Source organism: Oryzias latipes, chromosome 2 (assembly GCF_053564925.1).
Source record: "Oryzias latipes strain Hd-rR chromosome 2, Olatipes_Hd-rR_3.1".
Lineage (NCBI taxonomy): Eukaryota > Metazoa > Chordata > Actinopteri > Beloniformes > Adrianichthyidae > Oryzias > Oryzias latipes.
This window is the reverse complement of record NC_136238.1, coordinates 41,011,005-41,034,238: the sequence shown is the minus strand read 5'-3', so window position 1 is coordinate 41,034,238 and position 23,234 is coordinate 41,011,005. Positions and strand designations below refer to the sequence as shown.

At 42.0% G+C, this 23,234-nt stretch overlaps 2 protein-coding genes across 3 annotated transcripts; both read right to left on the bottom strand.

Moving 5' to 3' along the window:
- Positions 1–955: 955 nt before the first annotated feature.
- Positions 956–11,392, bottom strand: pwp2h (PWP2 small subunit processome component). Its single transcript, XM_004066366.5, has 21 exons — positions 11,208–11,392; positions 10,825–10,937; positions 10,658–10,752; positions 10,484–10,583; positions 10,258–10,401; positions 10,044–10,179; positions 9,746–9,966; positions 8,718–8,861; positions 8,585–8,655; positions 8,369–8,505; positions 8,143–8,291; positions 7,920–8,067; positions 5,504–5,654; positions 5,245–5,425; positions 5,023–5,170; positions 3,511–3,619; positions 3,367–3,432; positions 3,068–3,286; positions 2,837–2,987; positions 1,286–1,360; positions 956–1,203 (listed from the first exon to the last, which is right to left on the bottom strand). The coding sequence occupies exons 1-21, from the start codon at positions 11,223–11,225 to the stop codon at positions 1,050–1,052; spliced, it is 2,730 nt and encodes a 909-aa protein (XP_004066414.1). The 5' UTR covers positions 11,226–11,392; the 3' UTR covers positions 956–1,049.
- Positions 11,393–11,776: 384 nt separating this feature from the next.
- pjvk (pejvakin) lies at positions 11,777–21,857 on the bottom strand. 2 transcript variants are annotated; one of them, XM_023963717.2, is made up of 6 exons: positions 21,152–21,857; positions 19,529–19,724; positions 19,064–19,205; positions 17,851–17,968; positions 12,817–12,867; positions 11,777–12,700 (listed from the first exon to the last, which is right to left on the bottom strand). In XM_023963717.2, exons 1-6 carry the CDS (start codon positions 21,360–21,362, stop codon positions 12,342–12,344), a joined length of 1,077 nt encoding a protein of 358 aa, XP_023819485.1. In that variant the 5' UTR covers positions 21,363–21,857; the 3' UTR covers positions 11,777–12,341. The 2 variants fall into 2 exon arrangements, with proteins under 2 accessions (XP_023819485.1, XP_078799752.1); XM_078943626.1 differs by lacking the exon at positions 21,152–21,857 and having other exon boundaries at positions 11,777–12,643; positions 12,724–12,867; positions 19,529–20,327.
- Positions 21,858–23,234: the final 1,377 nt, after the last annotated feature.

The following is a 23,234-nucleotide window of genomic DNA, read 5'->3' as shown; positions in this document are numbered from 1 at the left end:
TGAGTATTTCTTTATTCAAATAGTGAATCGGGAGCTCACGAAAAACTGCCATTTGACAAAGTTTGTAGTAGTGACAGAAAATATAAAGACAGCAAAGCATGCAATTGCGCATAGCCTTCGCACATGTTCAATGATGAAAATGTTGGTTTATTAAAAACATACATTTAAACTGTTTTTCGCAAAAAAAATTAAATGCAATGTTTATATTTGCCAATCTAGTGAATATTGATCTACACTGGTTTTTCGCAGACTTCTGGCAGATTTCTAGGGCACTCGATTTGGGAATTGTACATCCGGACAGTACAAACGGCAGCGAACGCACTATGTAGTGCACTAAGTCGTGAATAGCGAAGGAATTTGTACACAGCCTTAAATTTCAATTCGGAACAAAGCACAGTGGACTTACCAGTCATTTGTGAGCCAAGTCTAATGACTTTGAGTCGATGTCACAGCTTTGTCAAAGGTATGAGGTGGCTAAAATCCCCTAAACAGAGGAAATGCGAAAACTTCAATGCAACGGATAGGTCGGATCGTGTAGTCACAGTCCAATGCCTGTAGCACAGAATAATAAACTGCATAAATAGATTTGCAGAAGGGCCTAAATAATGTCCTGTGACATAGAGAGCTCCACTAGCTCTGCTGGACCCTGGGCATCGGAGGTCACTACTCTGTCCGGTAGCGTAGCTGGCTTGATTGCTCCAGTCAAACCAGATATTTTTTTCCATCCACTGATAGAGTCACTGAAAACATCACGTACCCAAAGCTGGGTCCCTGATTGGTTAACGTGCCGCATAATGGCACTAACATGGAGATTTTAAAAGGCAGTGAGCTAGCCGCTCTCCCAGAAACTATGTCCTAGAAAACGACTAGCTAAAAACAGCAGACTTTTCACTAAAAAAACCATTAAGAACATGTTAAAATAGTTTAAAAAATGATCGGAGAAGCAAAACCAAACTTTTTAACACCACATATATACATTTATTTTTAAAAGAGGTACAAAACAAGATTCTATTATTATAAAATGTTGCTTCTAAGAGACTTTCAAGCGGCTAAAGCCTCATGTCATCGTCATCCAAAGAGGCTTGGCTCATCTCCTCTGACGGTCCTTCATCTTCCTCGTCCTCCTGTGCCGCTGGCCTCTTCATCCCTCTCTGTTTGGACAAGGCAGCAGCGTAGCGGATGCTGTACATGTTGAAGTCGCACCTGGAAGGAGAATCGACACTTAAAAAAAAAAGGGGGGCCATCATAGTTTTGAATGAGGCTGTGAAGCTGAAGAGAGACTTACAGTTTGGACAGATTGTCAAAGTGCCTCTGAATGCTCTTCTGCAGTGACTGCAGCGTGGCCAGAATGGAGCCCGACCTGCAAACCAAACAGAAAATGTATCTTGATAATTGAACTTTTCTACCGAGTTATATTTCTACATCGGTTAAGTTTAAATGATTCAGATCAAAGGTTTTAATCAATTCGTTTTTTATTTTTTTAAATCAAGCAACTTTGTTGTCCTGTAGCATCAGTGGTGTAGAACCCGTGTTCTTGACCATAACCCGTTGACGCTGGAGTTGTCGCCGGCGACACATACTTAACACGCAATTCAAGCTATGTACACACACCAGCCATGTGTGAAGAACGCGCTGACCTGTGGGTAACTGTTGGTACTACACATTAGTCACTACCAAATCTGAGTCCTGTAGAGCCCAAAAACAGACGCATGAACGCAACAGTTTTGAATTTGGAAGCCCAAAACGTGCATTTATATAGACTTTTTATTGGAAGCGGTTCCTGGAATGCGTGTTTTGAAGTCCGGTGTGAACGTCGCATTAGACCTCCCGCGACACACAGCCACTATATACATTTTGCGAATTTTCCAAGGATAAAATTTGAGTGTTTCGTGATATGCCGAATTCGTAATTTTTTCTTGCCTTTGTCATTTGTCGATGTGCTCAGATGTCCGTTGAGGGTTTTTGCTGACAGGTCTGTCCGTGAATTTGGTTTAAAGCTGTTCAGAATTTTTGGCCAGTTGAGAAATACGCAGTTATGGCGTATTTTACGTAGTTTACATGCAACTTTTATGTAAAACTTAGGCTATTGTGCGTGATTTTTGTGAGACGCATATGAAAATTCGTGGCTATCTACAACGGACTTTTTACGTGTGTACCACCGATGTATAGCTTTTATATCGCATTTATGGCGCATGTATGAACAAAAATTAGGTACTTGATGCACAAATCACTAATGAGTTGCATATAAACAGCACATTAATCATGCACGGTTCATGTTCTACACTGATGTGCTCTTAGCGTGGTTTATTCATACTTCTTTTGTAGTTTTAATGTGGTTCATTCGTGATACATCTGTGAAAATTTCACGGATAGACCAAAACTCACTTTTTCCACCTATAACGACTTTTCATCCATACAATATGCGCAAAACATACGTACGTCGTAGCTGTGTGACACGGCCTTCACTCTTCAACCATTTCCGCAATCAACGTAAATCGGCTAACTAAGAGAAAAGCTGCTTTTCTTTTTGTAATAAAACCGTAAAAAAAACGTTGAAGAGTTACAACAGATGAAAGAATGTGATGCTAAAGCTTCGCCGTTAAAAGAACATTGAAGGATCTTTGTTTCGCTTGTGGGTCCCACAGACGTTCAGATATGATGGCGTAAGGATTACAGACCATGACCTTGTCAACTAGCAATCGTAAGGTTGCTAATGTGACCTTCGTCTATACTGCGTCACAACCATACTGCTCTACAGTCCTTAGCACACCTCTGAACCAGAGCTAACTAGCTAGCCGCACTGAAGTGTTCTGTGACTAGGCCCAAAGTTACCTACCGATTCTTCAGTTTCTGTCCGTGCAGCATGAGTAGGTTTTGGGCCCAGGTCATGTAAAACTGCAAATGGCTGGACTTTTCCAAACATGTGGCCAAAAATCCCAGCAGCTTTTCCACGTAGATGTCCGGCAGGGATCTGCAAACCAACGGGACTGCGGGGACACAACAGCAGACAAGCTACACGATGGCCACTTCCAAAGTTCTCGTAAAACCCAACGGAGGAATCACCCACTCTGTTCGTGAGGTACAGTCTCCAGCGCCTCCTGCTTCAGGGCGCTTTCGTTCAGCCGGAACGCCAGGACGATGGCCGATGTCCACTCCTGCAGGCGCAGCTGCTTGCGAATGCTGGCCGGCGTCACGTCCAGGTCGAGGTCATACGGGTCAAAAACCATCGATCCGTCAAGGGAGTAGACCAGCAGGCCCTCGGTGGTGGTGGCCGCCCAACTACGACCTGAGATGTGCCAGCAGTCAACGGTCACAGAAACAGTAAATGCAGTCGGACTCAAAAACAAGCTAGCGCCCGACACTTACCAGTAGGAGAGAATCTCAGTGAGCTGACTCTGATCTCCGGCTTGAAGTGACGGGAACTCATGTCACCTTGAAAAGGAAAGCAAAACCCAGTGAGAGGAGGAAACTCTCCATCTGTTGGTCTGGATGTTGGACCTTATCTCGTACCTCTCCTGACTCCTGGCAGGCTAATGTTGACCCCATCTCCGTCCCCGGGTCCTTCGTCCACCAGAGCCAAGCTGCCGAACTCTGTCATCTTCCGCCTATCTAGGAACTCCTACAAGTGGAGCAGAGCAACCAAAATTCCCATTCAGACGATTTCAAAGTTAGCTAATTTGAGGAAAATCGACTAGCTAAGAACTTAAAATTTGCTACGTCTCCAGGCTATGTCCTAACATATATATATAACTGATAGGGACGAACTCTTTCTAGCGCATGTGACAAACACCACAAGTCAAGATGTAGCTTCTACTGCCCTGAAAGATCTGCACTACACATGCAGACTTGTCTTTGGCATTAGCTTTATCTAGAAGTGTTCTTGTTTAAGCTAACATGAGTATTTGTAAATTCAAAAACTTCCGACTCACTCTACACGCTTAGAGCCACTCTTGAAAAAGAACATTTAGTGTGGCATTTACGATTCTAGAGGTAACAATCTGCGTTTGGAGAATGTAAACACTGGTTGCTATGGAAAATGAAAATTTTACTTTGAGGTGGAGACACGAAATTTGGTGCAAGTATTTATCAGGCCAGGATGTGAAAAAAGTTCAATGGTTGCTAAGGACTTGAGACCTTTATAAAGGCCATCTTTTATGATTGAAATCCTTAAATCTGAGCTTTTCTTCTACTGTTATGATGCTAACTCCAACAGTATAAGGCTGGGGCATGTTAGCTACTCTTTACTTTACCCTCCCAAAACTTTTCACTTGGTTATTGGAAAACGTATTTCAATTTAAAAATGGAATGGAATGTCTGGGAGAAATAGTGCGTTGGTAATTTTTACTTTAACAAGGTGACAAAAAAAAGAACTAAACTCGAGATGGGAGTCAATGTATTTGTTTGTCATAGACTCAACTACAGATCTTATTAAAAAAAAGAAGCTTTGAAGTTGATCAAAAAGTATTTCATGCACTGTTCCCAGGTGGATCAAATGGAGAGCAACTTTATGATAGGCATGGAAACTTTTCTGGGGTCCATGAAATGAAATGTGATGTACCTCAAGGTTCCATCCTTGGCTTCTTGCTTTTAACATTTACTTTCTTCCTCTGGGGATTGTCATCGGAAGCTATAAGGTCAGCTTTTATAGCTATGCTGATGACACCCTGCTGTACATAGCTATGTCTCCTGATGACAATGAACAATAGTGGCACTTCTTAACTGTATTTTAGATGGTAACACGCGGACAGCAAATCCTTTTTTGCAGCTCAACCAGGAGAAAAGGGGAAATTTGGGTTATTGGTCCTGAAGCCAAAATAGAGAAAATTCTAAGAGAGAAACTTCTACTCTATCAACTGATTTGGTCAAAAACAGGACAAAACTTGGCCAAACGTCCTTGCTTGGTTTTCTTTCGCTGCTAGATTTCCCTCAAGTCCAGTGACGACTTCATGCACTGAACAGAATGCTGGCGTTTCCTGAAGTCCTTGAACCTATCGGAAGGGTATTTCTTTTTCTGCTTCGTACCTCCATGGCATCAAACGACAGGTTGCAGGAGATCTCAAACTTCTTCATGAGCATCTGCTCCCTGACGTTGTAAATGCAGACGAACTTGGACTGTCCTCCAGCCAGGACGGACTCCCCGTCCGCAGAGTAGCACACCGACGTGAAGGACCTGCGGGACACGGGAACCGTCTGTTAGACCAAAGCCCTGTGATTTGGGGCAGACGAGGGGGTGTGGCCACTCACTTGCCCTTGGCGAGCTGCTTGGCTGTGACCTTATCTGTGTCTTTGCGCCCCACTTCTAGGTCGTGGCGTCCAGAGATGGAGCCGGTTTGCGTGGCGGTGTTGGGGTTCCAGAACATGATCTCACCGTTCAGAGTGGCAACAGCCAACTCCTGCCCGTCGGGTCGATAGGTCACCGCCAGCCCTGAACAGAACCCAAAAAGATGTAGAGTATTTGGCGCCATCTTGTGGACTCAAACAAGAACTATTTTTTTTTTTTTACCATCAGAAGTGAGGGCCAGCGTCTCCTTGACCTGCCAGCTGTCCATCATGTCCCACAACCGCACTGTGCGGTCCCACGAGGAGCTGGCCAGAATGGACTGAACCGGGCTGAAGCACAGGCCGCTGACTGGGCCCTCGTGTCCCCCGAGGACCTAAAGGGGGTCACCAGTGTCAACAAGTGCCATTTTTGGGGCCTTTTCAGCCCCTTTAACAAAAATACACAACATATATAATAACTGTGCTGGTAGAAATTTTCATATTTCCTATATTTTTTTTATTACAAACAAAAGCATGTAGTGTGTGTAAGTGACACAAAAATGCTGAAAAATGCACCTTTCCTCCATTTTCCCCCCACTCCATAAACGCATCATTGACACTGGAGAATTATTTTTAAAATATCCTTTTTGTGGGTTCTAAAGTTTTTATACAGTCTTTTTTTTAAGTACATAAAACAAAAATAAAACACACTTCAGTGCAGCCATCAATTGCACGTCGACAACAAATCCGTTAAGTTTTCTACAAACGTCACAAAAGCGCCTCAGATTGTATGGAGTGATATTTCTGCTACCACGTTGCACACAAAACTTTCTAAGTTGAACTCAAAACTTTCAAAGTGTTTTGCCCAAAATTTTTTTTTTTGCTTTCAAAAACGTGTTTTGCGTTTGCAAAACACTTTTTTTCGCGTGCGTTGTGTCAAATCTCGCTTTTGTCTTCTCTTTGATTTTGCTGACTACTTTGAGCGCGACTTAGCGTGATATGACTGATATGACTGCCATCATTGCCATCATTTCTTTTTGGCGACTGGCATCGCCAAAAAGAAATTCGCAAGCGTTGTGTGTCATCCCACTTTTTTCCTATCTTTGCTGAGTTAAGTTTCGTTTTGACGTGACCAAGCTGCCATCAAACAGCTGCTGATTGGTCCAGATTCTAACCAATCAAATCGCCATATGAAGTGTCTCTGAGGGTTGTTGACGGATATTGACGGTACGCCGAGGCAGACATGGACTTTGTGTCGGTTCTGTTCATACAGGGTTTCACCGTTTTCAACGATTCTGGCCCGTTTCTCTCAGAGTAAAACCCAGAAGGAGCAGCAAAGCAGCTAAAATCAAACAGAGTTTAGTATGTATTCATGTCAGTGTAGTGATGAACGTGTTTAAAATGTCTGCAGCAGAAAAAAACGTCCGAGCTCTGACTCCGTCCAGCAGGGAAGCAACACTTTTTAAGATTTGTATCTGAACTATTGTTTTATTTTAGTCAAAATTGTTGAAATATTAAGAGAAAATAGCATTTTTTATGACTAATATTTTTTAACTTTGTACTCACAAGTTCTAAAACATAAATGATAATAAAGGTCAAAAAATGCCTCTTCTGTGTTAAATACATTGAGTTTCCTGTGGTGAGCCATCATTCAAATGCTTATTATTGTTGTTCATCTGATCCCAAACACGCGTGCAGCATTAAATAATATGTGCTTTGAAACTTTTATTGGTTTTTTTTAACAAACAGACCTTAAAGAAAATCACACTTTTCACTAATAATTTGCTCTGCAGGATTCACAGATCACACAGACCTGTTGATGTAATGTCAGCAGATAAACTTTACAGTTTCAGGAGATCCTCAGCTATAAATTTAAAAATTTGACTGAATAAAAATGAACTAATGCTAAAAAAAGAAAGTATGAATTATTGTTAAAATTATATTTAAAAAAAATGAAAACGTCTTCATCTTAAAATACAAAAATGAGGGTAAAAAGAGCTGGTTCAGCCTCGGCAGCAGAAACCATGTTAGAGTCATATGGCGATTTGATTGGTTAGAATCTGGACCAATCAGCAGCTGTTTGATGGCAGCTTGGTCACGTCAAACCGAAACTTAACTCGGCAAAGATAGGAAAAAAGTGGGATGACACACAACGCTTGCGAATTTCTTTTTGGCGATATCAGTGGCAGTCATATCACGCTAAGTCGCGCTCAAAGTAGTCAGCAAAATCAAAGATAGGACAAAAGCGAGATTTGACACAAAGCACGCAAAAAAAAAAAACGTTTTTGAAAGCAAAAAAAAAACAGTTTTTGAGCAAAAAACGTAGAAAGTTTTGTGTTCAACTTAGAAAGTTTTGTGTGCAACGTGGTGGCAGAAATATCACTCCATAAGATTGGTGTCAATTTTTTTGTTTTTCTAAATATTTTTTATTGATAAATTTGTAGGGATCCGTCTTTTTTTTTAAGAAAAACTTTATTTAAACGAGAAAGGTCTTACAATCTGATGATTTAGTTTGGACGTCACTGAATTGTAACATTTTCATTATAGAACCTGTAAGTCTTAAAAACAAGAAATAAGAGTTTGGCCAAAAAAACCAGAATGAATTCTGGGAGAAATGGAGTAAATTTTAGTTTATTTCTGGTTCTAAATCCAAATCTCACCTCCAGCAGACGGCCAGTCTGCATGGACCACAGAAAGATCTCGAAGGAGTCCTGGGCTCCGGCGCTCACCAGCTCGCCGCTGACATCTACAGCCAGGGAGGAGAACTGCGCCGGGCGAGGAGACGTGAAGGTCCTGAAGTTGCGGTACCTGCCGACACAGAGGAGCTCTGGTTTCTGTGCGCGAGATCACAGCGGCCGTGTGAAAACCCCGCCGCGACCTCACCTGTGCAGGTCGAAGGCCCGGACGGTGCCGTCCAGCGAGGCGCTGACGATGACGAAGCCGCTGGCGGTGAAGGCCACGCTGGTGACGCTGCTGGTGTGCTCGGTGAACGTGACGAAGCACAGGCCGCTGCTGGTGTTCCAAGCCTTCACCTGTGGAGACAGAAGCAGCCAGGTGAGCGGCGCCCTCGACTACTCCAAGCAGCCGCGGCAGAGGAGGGGGGGCTTACTTTGCTGTCGTCCCCGCCCGTCACGATGTACTGCCCGTCCGGCGAGTACGCCAGCGCCGCCATGTTGTTGAAGTGGCCTTGCTGCTTGAAGACGTACGACTCACTCTGCCACTCCCACACTAGAAGCTGGCCCATCCCTGGAAAAAAAAAAGAAGACCCGCCTCTAATCAGACGCGGCCCTTACCCAGCATGCAATGCAAGCGCACAGACTCTTACGCGAGCACCCGAAGGCGATCCAGTCGCCGGAGGCGTTGACGGCCACCGACGCGATCCTCTGCTGGGAAATACTGCAGAGGAGGAGGCGGTTAAAACAACCGAAGGGGTGAGTCAAAAAAACGAGCCAACTCACCTGAGAGAGTGGACCAAGTTGAATTCTGGGAGTTCGTGGAGGTGGAAAACGCCCGAGGCGAACCCAGTGACCAAGATGTGGGTCTGCTTGTGAAATGCAGCGGCGGTCAGGTTGTTGAAATCTCCGTCTTTGTTGAAAAAGTGTCTAAAATAAAACAGCAGTGAGATTAAAGGCGTGAGCCGCACCCCCTCCACTCTCCCCTTTGCCCCTCCCACCCTAATCAGAGCTGCATGTGACTAATTCATGACCCAAACTTTCTTTCCAAAATGGAGGCTTTCCATTATTTTTATCTCCATAGCAACCGTTTTCATTTTTGTTCGTCTGTGAGTGACAGACAGATAGATGTCACTATTAGAAGAATCTGCAAATTAAAATTGTAAATTTCCTTAGCAACAGAGTTTTTTTTAACCACGCCCACATTCCTAACACGTTTATTTTGTATGTCATGTTTCTTTCAGCTTGAGGCAGGGATTCATGTGTTGAATTTTGACAATATTCCGATAAAGAATGTGCGATCAACAGGGCTGCGCTTCGTTTGCTAGCTCAACATGCTAAAAAAAAAGTACTAAACGTATTTTCTTTAAAGATTCAAGATCTTGTTGAGGTCAACGGTCAATTTAAGTTTGATTTTGGTTGTAGACGCAGCTTTGTGGCGCGTTTGTGTAATATTTCGAGATGAAAATTTGTGGAAAAATGATTGTTTCACAATTTGGCACAAAATGGCTAACATAGGTCCTTGAATATCGCGTAATAGTTTTAAAAAACTTCCTTAAAACATCCTGGACATGGTTGTTTTATGGTTTTGTTAGTCAATTTTGATTTTTTTTTAACACATTGCCCCTGTTCATTTGTTGGATGGTAATCGCCCAATGTGATGTCATCTTTTCTTTTTTTTTGAGCGGATTACATTCCAGCAAATTTTGGTGAAGTTTGGAGACCCGAGGTTAACAAGACCGTTCCAAAAAGGTCCTAGAAGGTATTTTATTCTGAAAAGCCCTCAATGAACTATCAAAATAAAAGCCTCCTACTTGCTAGCTTGCTTGAATCGAACGTTTTTTATCTTCTTGTCATCCTCGGGCATATCGGCCTTCCCTCTGATGACCTCTCCCTCCTCCCCCTCCACCCGCTCTTCCTCGTCGTCCTCGTTCCTGACGCCGCCGTCGGCGCCCTTTTTCTTCAGAACCAGGCCGTCGAGGTCGGTGTCGCTCTCCCAGACGCACAGCGTCCCGTCCTGGCTGACGGTGTAGAGCTGTGAACGCACAACCGCCACACTTGGAAACAGTTTGTATTTTGCTACGTGAATCGGCGGCGGCGGCGACGACATACATCCAAGCTATCCTTCTCGAAGAAGCACCCCACCACCACGTCTTTGTGTCCCCCCAGGGAGTAGTAGATCAGGTTGGCCCAGCGCTCGGCACCAAAAACCCACGTGGACATGTCTTTGCTTCCGACCACGAAACACCTGGAGGTGCAAAATAAATAGGCTAGCGTTTATTCGGTTCCGTTGGTTCCTTCGCGGTGCGTCTCGCTCGGCGCTCACTTGGAGTCGTCGGTCCAGTCGATGCAGGTGGTCTCATCGTACGGACCGTAGTAGCTTTTGTCCAGAACAAAGGCATTGAACTCCCGCCGCTTCCCCGGAGCGTGGTACATCAGCGCCACGTTTTCCTTCGTCACGACGAACTTCCTGGAAATAAACAAACAAGACAAACGAGTGAACGCCGAACGTCTCCATCCAACCCAACTGCAACGGATCGGTTGGTACTCACCTGCCGTCGGGCGAGAAGCGGACGCTGCTGACGGGTTTGTGGAAGTGGAAGTGATGCAGGACGGCTCTGGTGACGAGGCTGACCAGCAGCGCTGCGCCGTCTGTTGTGTTCACGAAAACGTACTGGTGAAATATGGCCAACATTTCGCACAGAACAACAAACCCCTCCTCTTACCTTCGTCCACCACAATCGCCAAGCTGCCATCAGGAGAGACGCCGACGCAGGTGATGTTCTTGGTTGTAGAAACAGGTAACGTCTCTGATGTGTTGCTGCAAATAATTATTAATAAACATCTAACCACACACCCAACAGAAAGGGTCTACTTTACGCCGCGGACTTACTTTTTCAGGTTGAAAACTGAGATTCGGTTTCCCACCGGACTGATCACAGCGTTGCCGTCGGTGGAGAAATTCAGATTTCCCTGGCGATAGACGGCGCCCAGCAGGTTGGAAAACTACAGAAGACATTTAAAAAAGGGGGGTCTTTCAAAATAAAACAACTCAAGACAAGTTGGATAAAAATCCCTACGCAACATTAACTAAATACTGCAATAAAAGCACGCCAACTTAACAGCAAAGACTTTAAATGCAGTTCACTAAATATTTAATCAAATCCTTTCTACAGCTTAACATTTATAAACTTCGTAAACGTTTTAATTTTAAACGGAGTTTGGTTAACTAACGCGACACACGTGCTGGGCTTCCGTTGGTTGTGTTTAACTTACCTTGTACGCGAATTTCATCTTTATGGACTAAATGTAAAATTCAAACGACGTCGATGGTATTTATTTACATAAACATCCTAATAGAATGAACAGAGTGAGGCCACACATGCTTCTCCGTCCTCCACGCGCGTCTTCATGTTGTCAAAGCAGCTGACATCCGGTGGAGGAAGGAAGCAGAGCGCCATCTTGCGGCTGGATGACCGAACTTATTGGGGGGGGGGGAGGCAAAAACTTAAAAAAAATGCATTTTATTATGATTTTTTTTTACAAAAGAAATATATCTATTACAACATAGGAATATTTACAAAAATAAATAACACAATTAATTCAACAAAATACATACAGCATTTTTTCTGTAGTCTTTTTTCTGCTGTGTTGTTTCATCAAAACAGGAAAAAAATTCTTTACATTTTTTGTTTCATTTCTTAAATTTATACAATTTTTCTTTTTTTTTATAATTAGTTATAGTTTCTGTTAACATTTTTTTCACACAAAAATCAGATTAAAAAAATGTTTTAATTAATTTTTCAAAATAATTTTTATCTTGTATTATTTGTTACAACGTTGACATTTTAAACATCCCTAAAACCAAACAAATTATTTTTTATAATTAATTTTCATGTTTTGTCTCTTTTCAAAATATACATAACAAAAACAAAATCCTTCAAGAACTTTTTAAATTTAAACCATAAATGTTAAGGCTAGTACAAGTTGTTTTTTAATGTTATGTGACGTTTGCTTAAAAAAAAACTTTTTGTAAACTTTACCTTTTCAATATGTTAAATAGACAACTCTTCATGTCAGATGTGATTTCACTAAATATTCAAAAAGTTAAAAAACTTCATTCAGACTCAGTGAAAAGGACTTCCTTGCTTTAGTGACCCATTTGGAACGGTGAGGAGCCCGTCATTCGTCAAAGTTCCCCCTTTTGAATCATTTATGACCTAGTAGCTACAGTTCACAGGGCAGCACGTGTGGAAAATGGCGTCCTGCCAAAAGTAAACCCAAGACTATCCGCCTCAATGCCTCAAACAGACGGCAGCACTTTTTAATTGTGAAAAATTCAGCTGTCAGAGTCGTGGTGTGGCGTGACGATGCGTAGTCGTTCGCTCAGCCGACTTTTTCAAGTCTTTTTCACCTCAGGGTTTTATGCCAAAGGTCAAAACAGGGCACCACGTGCAACCGGACGTATTTCTGGGCGCCGGAGGAGCACTCCAGACAGCCGTAGACCGTCTCCCTCTTCTGGTTGCCCATGCCGCACAGCGCGCAGGGCCCTTTGGGGATGTTGTGCTTGAGGAGGTTCACCCGCGTGTGAGAGCTTTCCCTCAGGTAGGCCGTGGACACATCCGTCATGCTGGCGGCTTTTTCATAGTAGTCGGTCACCATGTCGTCCATGTAGGTGTCCGAGTGCGTGAGCTCCTCGAAGGTCCGATCGTCTAAACAGGAAAGTTTGGGGTGAGTCGAGGACAAATTGTGAAAATATAAGAAGAAAACTGGTTGTTAGACTGGTTGGTACCCGCCCTGAAGGGGTTGCCATAAATGATCCCAGACAGGAACCGACGAAGGCGGCCCACGGAGAAGCGGCCAATGAAGCCACCCAGCTGCTCACGGATCTGCTCGCGCTCAAACCCCCCCTGAGACTCTGGGGCTACACAAATATCTGAAAGACACGACAAAAAAAAACAAGTCAGTTTGAGAAACGTATCAAACAATTTTCACCAAAATATACCTCAAACGTTACATCTTTGCTCGCAAAGGCCGTGTCACACAGCACATTTTGCACATATTTCACGGATAAAAATTGGTCATACGTGAAAAGTGAAAAAAGTCGTGGTCTTTACGTGAAAATTTCACAAATGTATCATAAATGTATCACAAATAAACCCCATGAAAACCAGAGAAGATCGAAGAAGCCACGCAAAGAACACGTAAAACAAAATAGAATATGATAAGTGATTTGTCTGTCATTGTCATTTTACGCCATTTGAACGTGGCATGTGCGCGGTATTCGCAATATAAAAGTTATGCATCGGTGGTACATGCGAGAAAAGGCTGTTTTGTTGGGTATCAATAGGTTAATATTTCGCCCTGATGGACTCCTTCACAAAAAAACGGTTTCCAAACAGATTTTTCCATTAGCGTTTAGCTTAGCCAGTTAGGAATGTCGCTAGCAAAGCCCAGTTCCTGCTTTTTATATTTAAAAAACGCAATAAACTCTGTGTTTACTAATACCCGTTGGGTTCAAACGAATCTTCTCTCTCTTAAAATTGTTAGATTTAAATGACAAAAAAATTAATTGGACTTTGAGCTATTTATGCATCTAACAGAAATGCCACAACCACCTCCACCTAAGGACTCAGCTCCACCAGCATTACAGCAACCACCTCCATCTAAGGACTCACCTGCACCAGCACCACAACAACTACCGCCAGCTAAGGACCCAGCTGCAGAACCACAACAACAACCACCAGATTTGGCCCCAGAAATTCCACCATCTGACCAGCTGTGGGCGCCCCCTGCTACATCTACTCCCAGTGAAGACTCACTTTCCTTTTCGTCCCCCCCACTTTCACCCATGGCCCTACCTAGCCATTTTGATAGCCTCATTAAGTCAGGAATTAATATGGCTCCCCTAACACCTGTGAGCCTCACACCACACAGGAGCTCTCCTACCCCTCCAGCGCCCCCTCCTCATCCTTCACCCAAAGTCCCTCCAACACGGCCTTCATCCAAACCCCCTCCAACACGCCCCCTCCGTCGTTCACCCAAATCCCGTCCAGCTCCCACTCCTCCCGGTCCATCACCCAAACTACCCTCAACTCGACCTCCCCTGCGCGCCTCTAGACGTGCTATCCCCCAGAGCTAGGATGAAACGGGCCCCCAGTGTCCTAGGAAAGGTTATGTCAAACTGAGGGCCTGTGATGAACAGCTTCCTTCTGGTGCTATACCTGTAGTTGCACCACGTAGAATGCAAAAAAGGGCAGTTAGACTGTCCAATCAAAGAAATCTAGTTCACATCCCTTGCAAGAAGGTTTTGACCAGTCCCAAGGAAACTAATCTCAAACTTGCTGCACTCAATGTCAGATCTTTATGCAACAAATCATTTTTAATCAATAATCTCATCTCTTCTTTTAATCTTGATTTTATGTTTTTAACTGAAACATGGCTTGACAAAAACACAGGAAACATAGTTCTAGTCGAATCAACTCCCCCCAACTACAAACATGAATCGGAAATACGAGAAAATAAAAAGGGTGGAGGCGTTTCTGCACTGTTTAGAGATAATATTGCAACCCGCAGACTATCATTTGGTGTGTTTTCATCATTTGAGTATGTGTCCTTTAAGATTGAGTTAAAACAAACTCCTCCCTTACTTTGCATAGTTATGTACAAACCTCCTCAGCACAGCCAAAGTTTTATTGATGATTTCACTGAAATGCTCTCAGTTGTGTGCACAGACTTTGATGGTCTAGTCATTACAGGTGATTTTAATGTTCATGTTGATAATGTCAATGACAGAAATGCAAAAGAGCTCAATGCTGTCCTTGAAACCTTTAGTCTAATTCAGCATGTGAGTTGCCCCACCCACAGCAGAGGGCACACTCTGGACCTGCTCATCACAAGGGGGGTTACTATTTACAATGTCAGTGTGGTTGATGTCGCCCTCTCTGATCATTTCTGTGTATTCTTTGACCTGTCTGTTGCTCCCAAACCACCGCCTGGCCCTGCAGTTGTCCAAAGGAGACAAATAAATGAGAGCACTAGGGCACAGTTTGTAGAAATGATAAACCCTGAAAACGTCTCTGGTGCCAATGTTGATGAAATGCTGAATTCTGTTACTTCTAGCATCTTGAATGTTCTGGATGCCATTGCCCCTATGAAAGTTCAATTGAGAAAACATAGACAGAAAGCTCCCTGGAGGAATGATGATCTAGTCAGGGCACAGAAACAACAGTGCCGCAGAGCCGAGCGAAAGTGGCGCAAGTCAAAACTCCAGGTTCATTATGGAATATATAAGGCGGAGTTGTACGCTTATAACCAGATCTTATGCAGAACAAGGGAAAGGTACTTCTCTGAAATAATTGGAAGTTGCAGCAGCAACTCTCGTATCCTGTTCACAACAGTTAACAGATTAACTAACCCTCCAACCCAGCTACCAATAGAATTGGTTTGTACACCTAAATGTAATGAGTTTGCTGTATTTTTCAATGACAAGGTTCAGGGCATTAAAAAAGCCATCAACTCCACAACACATATAACTATCGAACGGCCACCTACTCACTCTAAGCTGACTCACTTTATACCTGTCACTGACCAAACTGTCCAAGAGACCATCACCCGTCTGAGCTCGTCTACATGCTGCCTTGATGTGTTACCCACTAGATTTCTAAAGTCTGTCTTGAACAGTGTGTTGCCATCAATTACTCAAATAGTTAACATGTCTCTTCAATCTGGAATATTTCCAGAGGCCTTAAAAACTGCAGTCATTAAACCCCTCCTGAAAAAGAGCGGTCTTGATCCCACTGTACTAAATAATTACAGACCTATCTCTAATCTGCCATTTTTAGGAAAAGTCCTTGAAAAAGTTGTCTACCAACAGCTCACTGACTTTCTCTTATTAAACAATTCGTTTGATGTTTTCCAGTCAGGTTTTAGACCCCATCATAGCACAGAAACTGCTCTTATCAAGGTAACCAATGACATCCGCCTGAACACTGATGATGGAAAAGTCTCTGTCTTAATCCTGCTAGACCTGAGCGCTGCCTTTGATACTGTTGATCATGGGATCCTTTTGCACAGACTCCAAGACTGGGTTGGCATCTCTGGATCTGCCCTAAGTTGGCTCAAGTCTTATCTAGAAGACAGGAAATATTTTGTTGAAATTGGGAGTTGTGTCTCAGACTACATGGGCTTGAATTGTGGTGTGCCCCAGGGATCGATCCTGGGACCCCTTCTGTTCAACCTCTACATGCTGCCACTAGGGCAGTTAATACGCAGTAATAACATATCTTATCACAACTATGCAGATGATACTCAGATCTATGTGTCACTGACAACAGGTGAATATGGGCCGGTGGATTCTCTCAACCACTGCCTCCAACAGATCAGCGCGTGGATGCAGAACAACTTTCTCCAGCTAAACTCAGACAAGACCGAAGTTATTATTTTTGGCCCACAGAAACAAAGAGAAATTGTCAGCAGCTACCTTCATTCTCTGTCTCTTAAACCCTCAAATCAAGTCAGAAATCTAGGGGTAATCATGGACTCTGACCTGAACTTTAAAAGCCATATCAAGTCAGTAACATCAGCGGCATTTTACCATCTGAAAAACATTGCCAAAATCAAAAACATAGTGTCAAAGCCAGACCTGGAGATACTTATTCATGCATTTGTCTCCAGTAGGTTAGACTACTGTAACGGCCTGCTCACCGGCCTGTCCAAACGAGCTGTAAAACAGCTTCAGTACATCCAGAATGCTGCTGCTCGAGTCCTGACCAAAACCAGGAAGTATGATCACATTAGTCCTGTGCTCAGGTCTTTGCACTGGCTCCCTGTACCTCAAAGAATAGACTTCAAAGCAGCTCTGCTTGTGTACAAGTCTCTCCATGGCCACGCACCAAAGTACATCTCTGACATGTTAGTGCCATATGAACCATCTCGTACTCTGAGGACCTCAGGGACCGGCCTCCTGTTGATTCCCAGAGTCAGAACTAAACAAGGGGAATCAGCGTTTCAATATTCTGCAGCTAAAATCTGGAACAGCCTCCCTGAAGGCGTAAGACAGGCCTCTTCTGTGTTCATGTTCAAATCTAGACTTAAAACATTTCTGTTTAGCCGTGTATATGACTGAAAGGTCCTATCTGCACTTTTCTTTCCTTCCTTTCTTTTTAAATCTTTTTTTTTTTTTCTCCTTTTCTTTTAAAGTAAATTTTATGTTGATTATTTCTATGATGTATTGTGATTTTAATGCATTTTTCTGTTTTGTGAAGCACCTTGAATTACTTTGTGTACGAATTGTGCTATACAAATAAACTTGCCTTGCCTTGCCTTGCCTTGCCTAATTGTAGCTAACAAGTTATCTGTAAAATAAATAAATTAATGAACTTTTTAAGGTTGAACACTGTATGCTCTATTGATAAATATTTTTGAGACACATATTTTCAGATGTTTGTAGTATTAACAACAATATTAGGTGATATAGTTTTTTTTAAAATAGGATCTTTTTAAGATATTATTTGTTTTTTAGTTATTTAGCTGAAATAGTCAAAGTTTTGGGTTCTAGCTAGACTCATTTTTGTGTCTGGATCCTGTTCCTCTGTACAGAAGTTGTATTTTTTTTCTTTTCCAGCTCTCTACAGTCTAGGCAGCCTTCATAACAACATTGTGTTGCTGGTGGGACAAAAAGTGCAGAAAGATGTTGGGGTGTATTTTGCTTTCAAGTGAACCCCAGTACAGGATTCACTTAAGTCTTAAGTCTTAAATCAACTTTAAACACAAAAAGGAAGACTTATGACTTGACGGTTACTGTATTGTGAGGACTAGTTGGATCTGGATCAGTATACTGGCAACAGGAATATTGCTCTTTTGCAGCAAACGGAACCGATTGGCACTCCAAAACATCACGGATGGGTGGTGTTCTCACCAAGACGTCCATCCAGACGAAAGAACAGCTCACAGATGCTGAAGGCGATGGTGGTGTGAGCTGGAATGATGATAGCTTTGTCACGACCTTTAGGGATTCTGCCATCGTCGATCTGAAACTGACGGACAAAACGACACTTGACTTGGTGGTAAACGATGTACTCAACACTTTTATACATCTATCCGCTCAATGTCTTCAGATGTTTAAAACTTTTTTTCCTTTTTGGATTTTCATTGGAAAAATTAGATAAAAACAGTTTAGCCCTGGTGATGTCGCCGGCAACAACTACATAAGACACGCACTTTGAAATATCTAAAGTCTTTGTTCACGTGATCAACACAAATAGGCTAATTCTGATGTGGGGAAAAGTGGCATATGGGCTGCATTTCTTCGAGACAGAATCCGATGGAATTACGTCAATTGCATATACGGTTGAAGAGTTACATACATATGTAGATGTAGAAAGAATTATCCCAGGAGATGACACCTAAATATCATTTGCACATTGAACTACCCTACGTCTTTGACCGTTTACGCAATACACTGATATCAGCTGACACTGATGCAGAGAAAAGTGGCAAAGTGTCAGTATCAACAGATTTACATTGATTCCGTAGGCCCTTCACTGCTCTAATGCTACGTTCACATGCTCCACCTGATACTGATGTGACTTGTTAAGCATATGGAGGGATCTACACTGGACTGTCGCCACTGGATACTAGCGCCTGTCGACTACTAATGCCTCTCCAAAGTTGGAAGAAGCTTGGTCCGTAAGGTCGAAAAGTTGCTTTTCTGTCACAACTCTATTCCGATAGATGCAAGACTTGGTGTCATAAAATTCCGGTTGGCACTTTTGTGAATGAAAAAGGACACCATCCGTGTGTCGCTACCAAATCAGAGTCCCTTATTGGTCAATTTGACCTGGTTTAACTTTAAATGCGTGTTCAGTGGTCATGTGTTTCGTACGTAGAGCCAAAAACTGTTATAAAAAGTTGTCCATGAATGCGATAGTTTTGAACGCGGAAGTACGACACACTGCGACACAATGCGCCTCCTCAGCATCGGAATCCCCTGGAGTTACGTTAATAGTGTAAACGGTTGAAGATTTGTACAAAAAGAACCTCAAGACTAGAGCTGCATCTCTATGTCAAAAAGTAAAAAAAATGGAGCGAAATTAATAAAAATGGTCAGATGGAGAATGTTTTTTTTTTACCCTCATGGTCGTCCCTCTCATGCCAGCATGGACAGTCAGAGAACACTGACGTGTGGTACGAATGCTCTCAACAACCACACACAGAACACTACGTCCACTTCCTCTGGACTGACGAACGAGGCAGTGATCCAGGTCCACTTTTCTAAAAAACAAACAAACAAAAAAAAAGTAGAAAAGGGCTGTTATTGGCTGTTTGTATGCATTGTACTCTTGCGTCTAGCATGAATGTAAGGATAGACAAACACGATCATTTATTCATCCTTACGAGGAAACCCTCTTCTCACCTTTCGTTCATCATCCAGATCAAGTATTAACATTAGAATATGAGGCTAAAATTTAATAAATGATAAAAAATATGAACTAACTCGGAGAAAAAATGTGTTGCCTGGATTGTACAGCAACTACTCAATCAAAAGACAGCGAATCATAAAAAAAACGTTTGACTCGTATTTCGTGTTTGGATACCTGGAATTCAGTTCCCGCAGTAAAGTCGGCACCTCCAGCTCATGTTTGGTCACGATGCCGAACGAGGCTTTGACTGCCACCGAGTCTGAACCGCTGATGTTGAACCCCACGTCGTTCATAAGGTGGTTTCCCAATCGGCCGTTGAGCGCCACGTCCGATTTGTCCTCATAGTTGAGAAGCTGATAAGAAGAAACCCCTGAAGAAATAGAAACGATGGCGTTTTATCAAAATTACCAATTCAACTTAAGTGACAAATGATCACATTTTCCACTTTTTTATTAGACTATTTTAAGTCTTTCCTGTCCTTTTCCCCCAAACACATATTTTCACACACTGGTGGTGGTTTGGTATCACTTTTTTACATTTTACAACCCTAACATTATACTTTTTACGTGCTTACCTTTCATTGATTGCTTTTAACTCAGTAAAAATATTGGAAGCGATGAAGTATTCCTAAAACATATGAGCTAGTTAGCTAATTGGCTAACATGCTTTTCAAGTATTTTATTGCCCAGACATCCATATTTATATCTCGTACAATTTAAAGTTGTACCACTTCTAAAACTGTAAATGACATGCTATAAGCTGCAGCATATTGTGCGATTCTTGTACAGAGACAAGAGGAAACTTTAAAGCTAGCATAAAAAACATTAGCAACAGTTAAATAGTTCAATTTTGGATGAAACAGCAACAGAAAAAAAAGTTTCAAGACTTCAAAAATATAATAAAATGTTTTCTAAAACTATTTATTGAAAGATTATAGTGACATTTTCCAAGCCTGCATAGTTAGCATTTAAGTAGCTAGCTTTTAGGTAAGTTAAAAAGCTAAAGCAAAAAAAAATCTGGGTCATGTGGTTGGCGTTGACTGAAGGTAGAGTACACCCTGGACAAGTCACCATTTTAGTTACTTAATTTAGGATCCTATTTTTAGGAAAACAATGTGCACGAGTAAGCCTACAAAACGTAAATACTGATAAAGAGATTGCAGTTGTCCCTCATTTATTGCAGAAGTCTAATCACAAATATGCTAATTATATTTTCAAAATAATGTAGACTTATATAGATTTGGAAAGCTGAACGTGTTCTGCACAGCAGACGCGACACTGAGATTGATAGACAGGTTCTCCGGCCAATCAGGACGCAGAACACAATGTACTGTAAAACACTAAAGGAACATTGCGCAAAGAAATTCACAGCGAGGGCTTTAAAATGTCAACCGCGAAGGACCGCTGTATGGTGAGGGGCACAGCTAGAATATTTTATCTGGGGGGCAGAGGTTGGGTTGCAAATAAGAACAGCAAAGAGGAAGGCTAACACAAATGAAAGGATCCAAAAGTATGGATTCATAAAAGTTTTAGTGTTATTGTTTATTTTTTGTTTAGGGGTTATTTTTTTTCTAGGGGAGCAGCTACCCCCCTTGGCCCCCCTTAGCACTGCCCCTGCCTATAACTAATAATAGACACTCAACAGCTGTTGTGAGAAGCATGAGAAATGTAGCTTCAATGTTCTTTATCTAAACAAAAGGAATACGTCAATGTAAAAGTCGCAAACATAACACTAAGTCAAATAACAGAATATATAAAAAAACAACAACTTTTGTTAAAATATAAATAGGAGTTATACCTGCGGTAATCTCCTTTTCCCCAACGAGGATATCTTTGAGTGAGAAAGATGTGGAGGAGAACTTGTTCTTCTGCCAAAAGTGCTTCTTCCTCTTCCTGGTGACCAGGCTGAGGGGCTGGTAGTGGTCGGCCTCGCTCAGGCTGGGAACAGGGATCAGCCTCCCCGTGTCTCCAACCTGTTTCACAAAGTTTTTCGTGGCGGCGGCGAACATTTTGACCTCTACTCCTGTGCCTCCCTTTTGTCGCTTGTCTCAATGGGGAGGCTGATTCTGGAGCGTTCTGTGAAACCCGTGAGGTGATAAATAATGCAGATTCTGTGTAAGCCAATATGGAGGGGAAGGCACGCTCCACAGACGAGGCCCGCCACTTGCCGTTTGGCAGGTTTTTAAGGACACAATGAGAATCTGTTATGATCCCATTCACAAAATTGCAGAGAGTTAGTCTGGGAGAGTCTTTGTCCTGGACAGAACATGTACACATGTGACTCTGATCCACAAAACATCTGGTTTGACATGAACCTCCCTTTAGAAGTCTGGATTTCTGTTTTGGGGGAAGCCTCTATGGTTTACTTTGGACCTAATCCACCATTCTGAGTCACGGCCTAAGCATATCTTGCTTGTGTCTTGTGGTTACGCCGCCACCTAGTTCTTACAACCAGAAATAGACCATTTTTGAAGGTCTGTTTCTTTTGAGCTTCTAAAAATGGCTCTCCGTGTCTTAAGTGCCCTGAGTTTTGGCTCAAGTCGTCACATGGGACAATATCTTTGTGCCGCATTATTCCCTTATTATTTTTATATCATATCCATTATCATCGGATCATAAGGCGCATGTAATAATTGGTATGACTACACTAATCAGAATGCCTAGAGGGGCCAAGAGGCAGGTGATTGGTCAGAAGGGTTGATGGGAAGTTTTACTAGTGAACTGTGATGCCACCTTTTAATCAGCCTTTGCAAAGAATACAATGGTACAGAAAAGTCCAACTTCATTGACAATGATGCTCAATATTGTTTGGTTGTAACACATAAAGTCCAAAACAACACTCTCACTTTTACACCTCATAATGTCAAAACGATACGTGTGACTCCGCCAAGGTCCGTACTACAGTACCCACAATGCTCCAACAATCCATCGAGTGTTGTGGCTTCAGAGTCGACCAAAGTCGTACCAAAAGATTTTCATAGATTTTTAAATCGGTGATGGGTCAGTAAACGGAATCAAAATAAGACTCATCGTCACAATTTAAGAAATTTTAAGGATTTAAAGTGTCTTTCATGGTCCAAAAAAACAATAAATTAAATATAATAAATTAAAAGAAAACATATGAATTCTTGACTTTTCATCAGCATAAAATCACACTGACATGGTTTCCGATAAAAATTCACATTTACGGGGGATAAAGCTTGTTAGCTTTAATAAGCACCCAGCTAATTCCGCTTAAAAAGTGCTACATTTGTGTCCAAAGACTCAACTGTTTTGCCCCCAGCATACAGTGGTCCCTCGCTATATTGCAGTCTCACACCGTCTAACTCTTTTGCTATTTTTTTTCAGTGCACTTTTTAACGATGTGCTCTGTATCCTGATTGGCTGTTGACTTTGTCTCCTGTTGCGGAGTTCAGTACACCAAATCCACCTAAAAACTTTGATCGCGATAAGATCCTTGTTTTACAACGGAACATTTCTAGCCAGCGTAAAATAGAAGAAATGAAGAAATAACACAAACGAACAAAAACAAACAAAAAACGTTTCCAGAATAAACATTTTAAACAATTTTTTAGAATTAAATTGGAAATTTATGTTTTAAAAAGTTACAATTTTGCAAAAAGTAGTTCTAAAAAAATGAGAAAAAAGTTGAAACATTTACTCAAATAAGTCAGTTATGGGGGAAAGTGTAGTGGGAATAAAGTCATTAAACTATGGAAAGAAAAAGTCAAAATCGCATGTGAATAAATTCAAAAATGTATGAACTGAGAATAAAGTTATACAGATACTGTACAGTAACAATTTACAAGACTAAAATTTTAAAATTATGCTCTAAAATTTTTAAAATAAAAATTTTCGTGCTTTTAAATTGTTAAAGAATA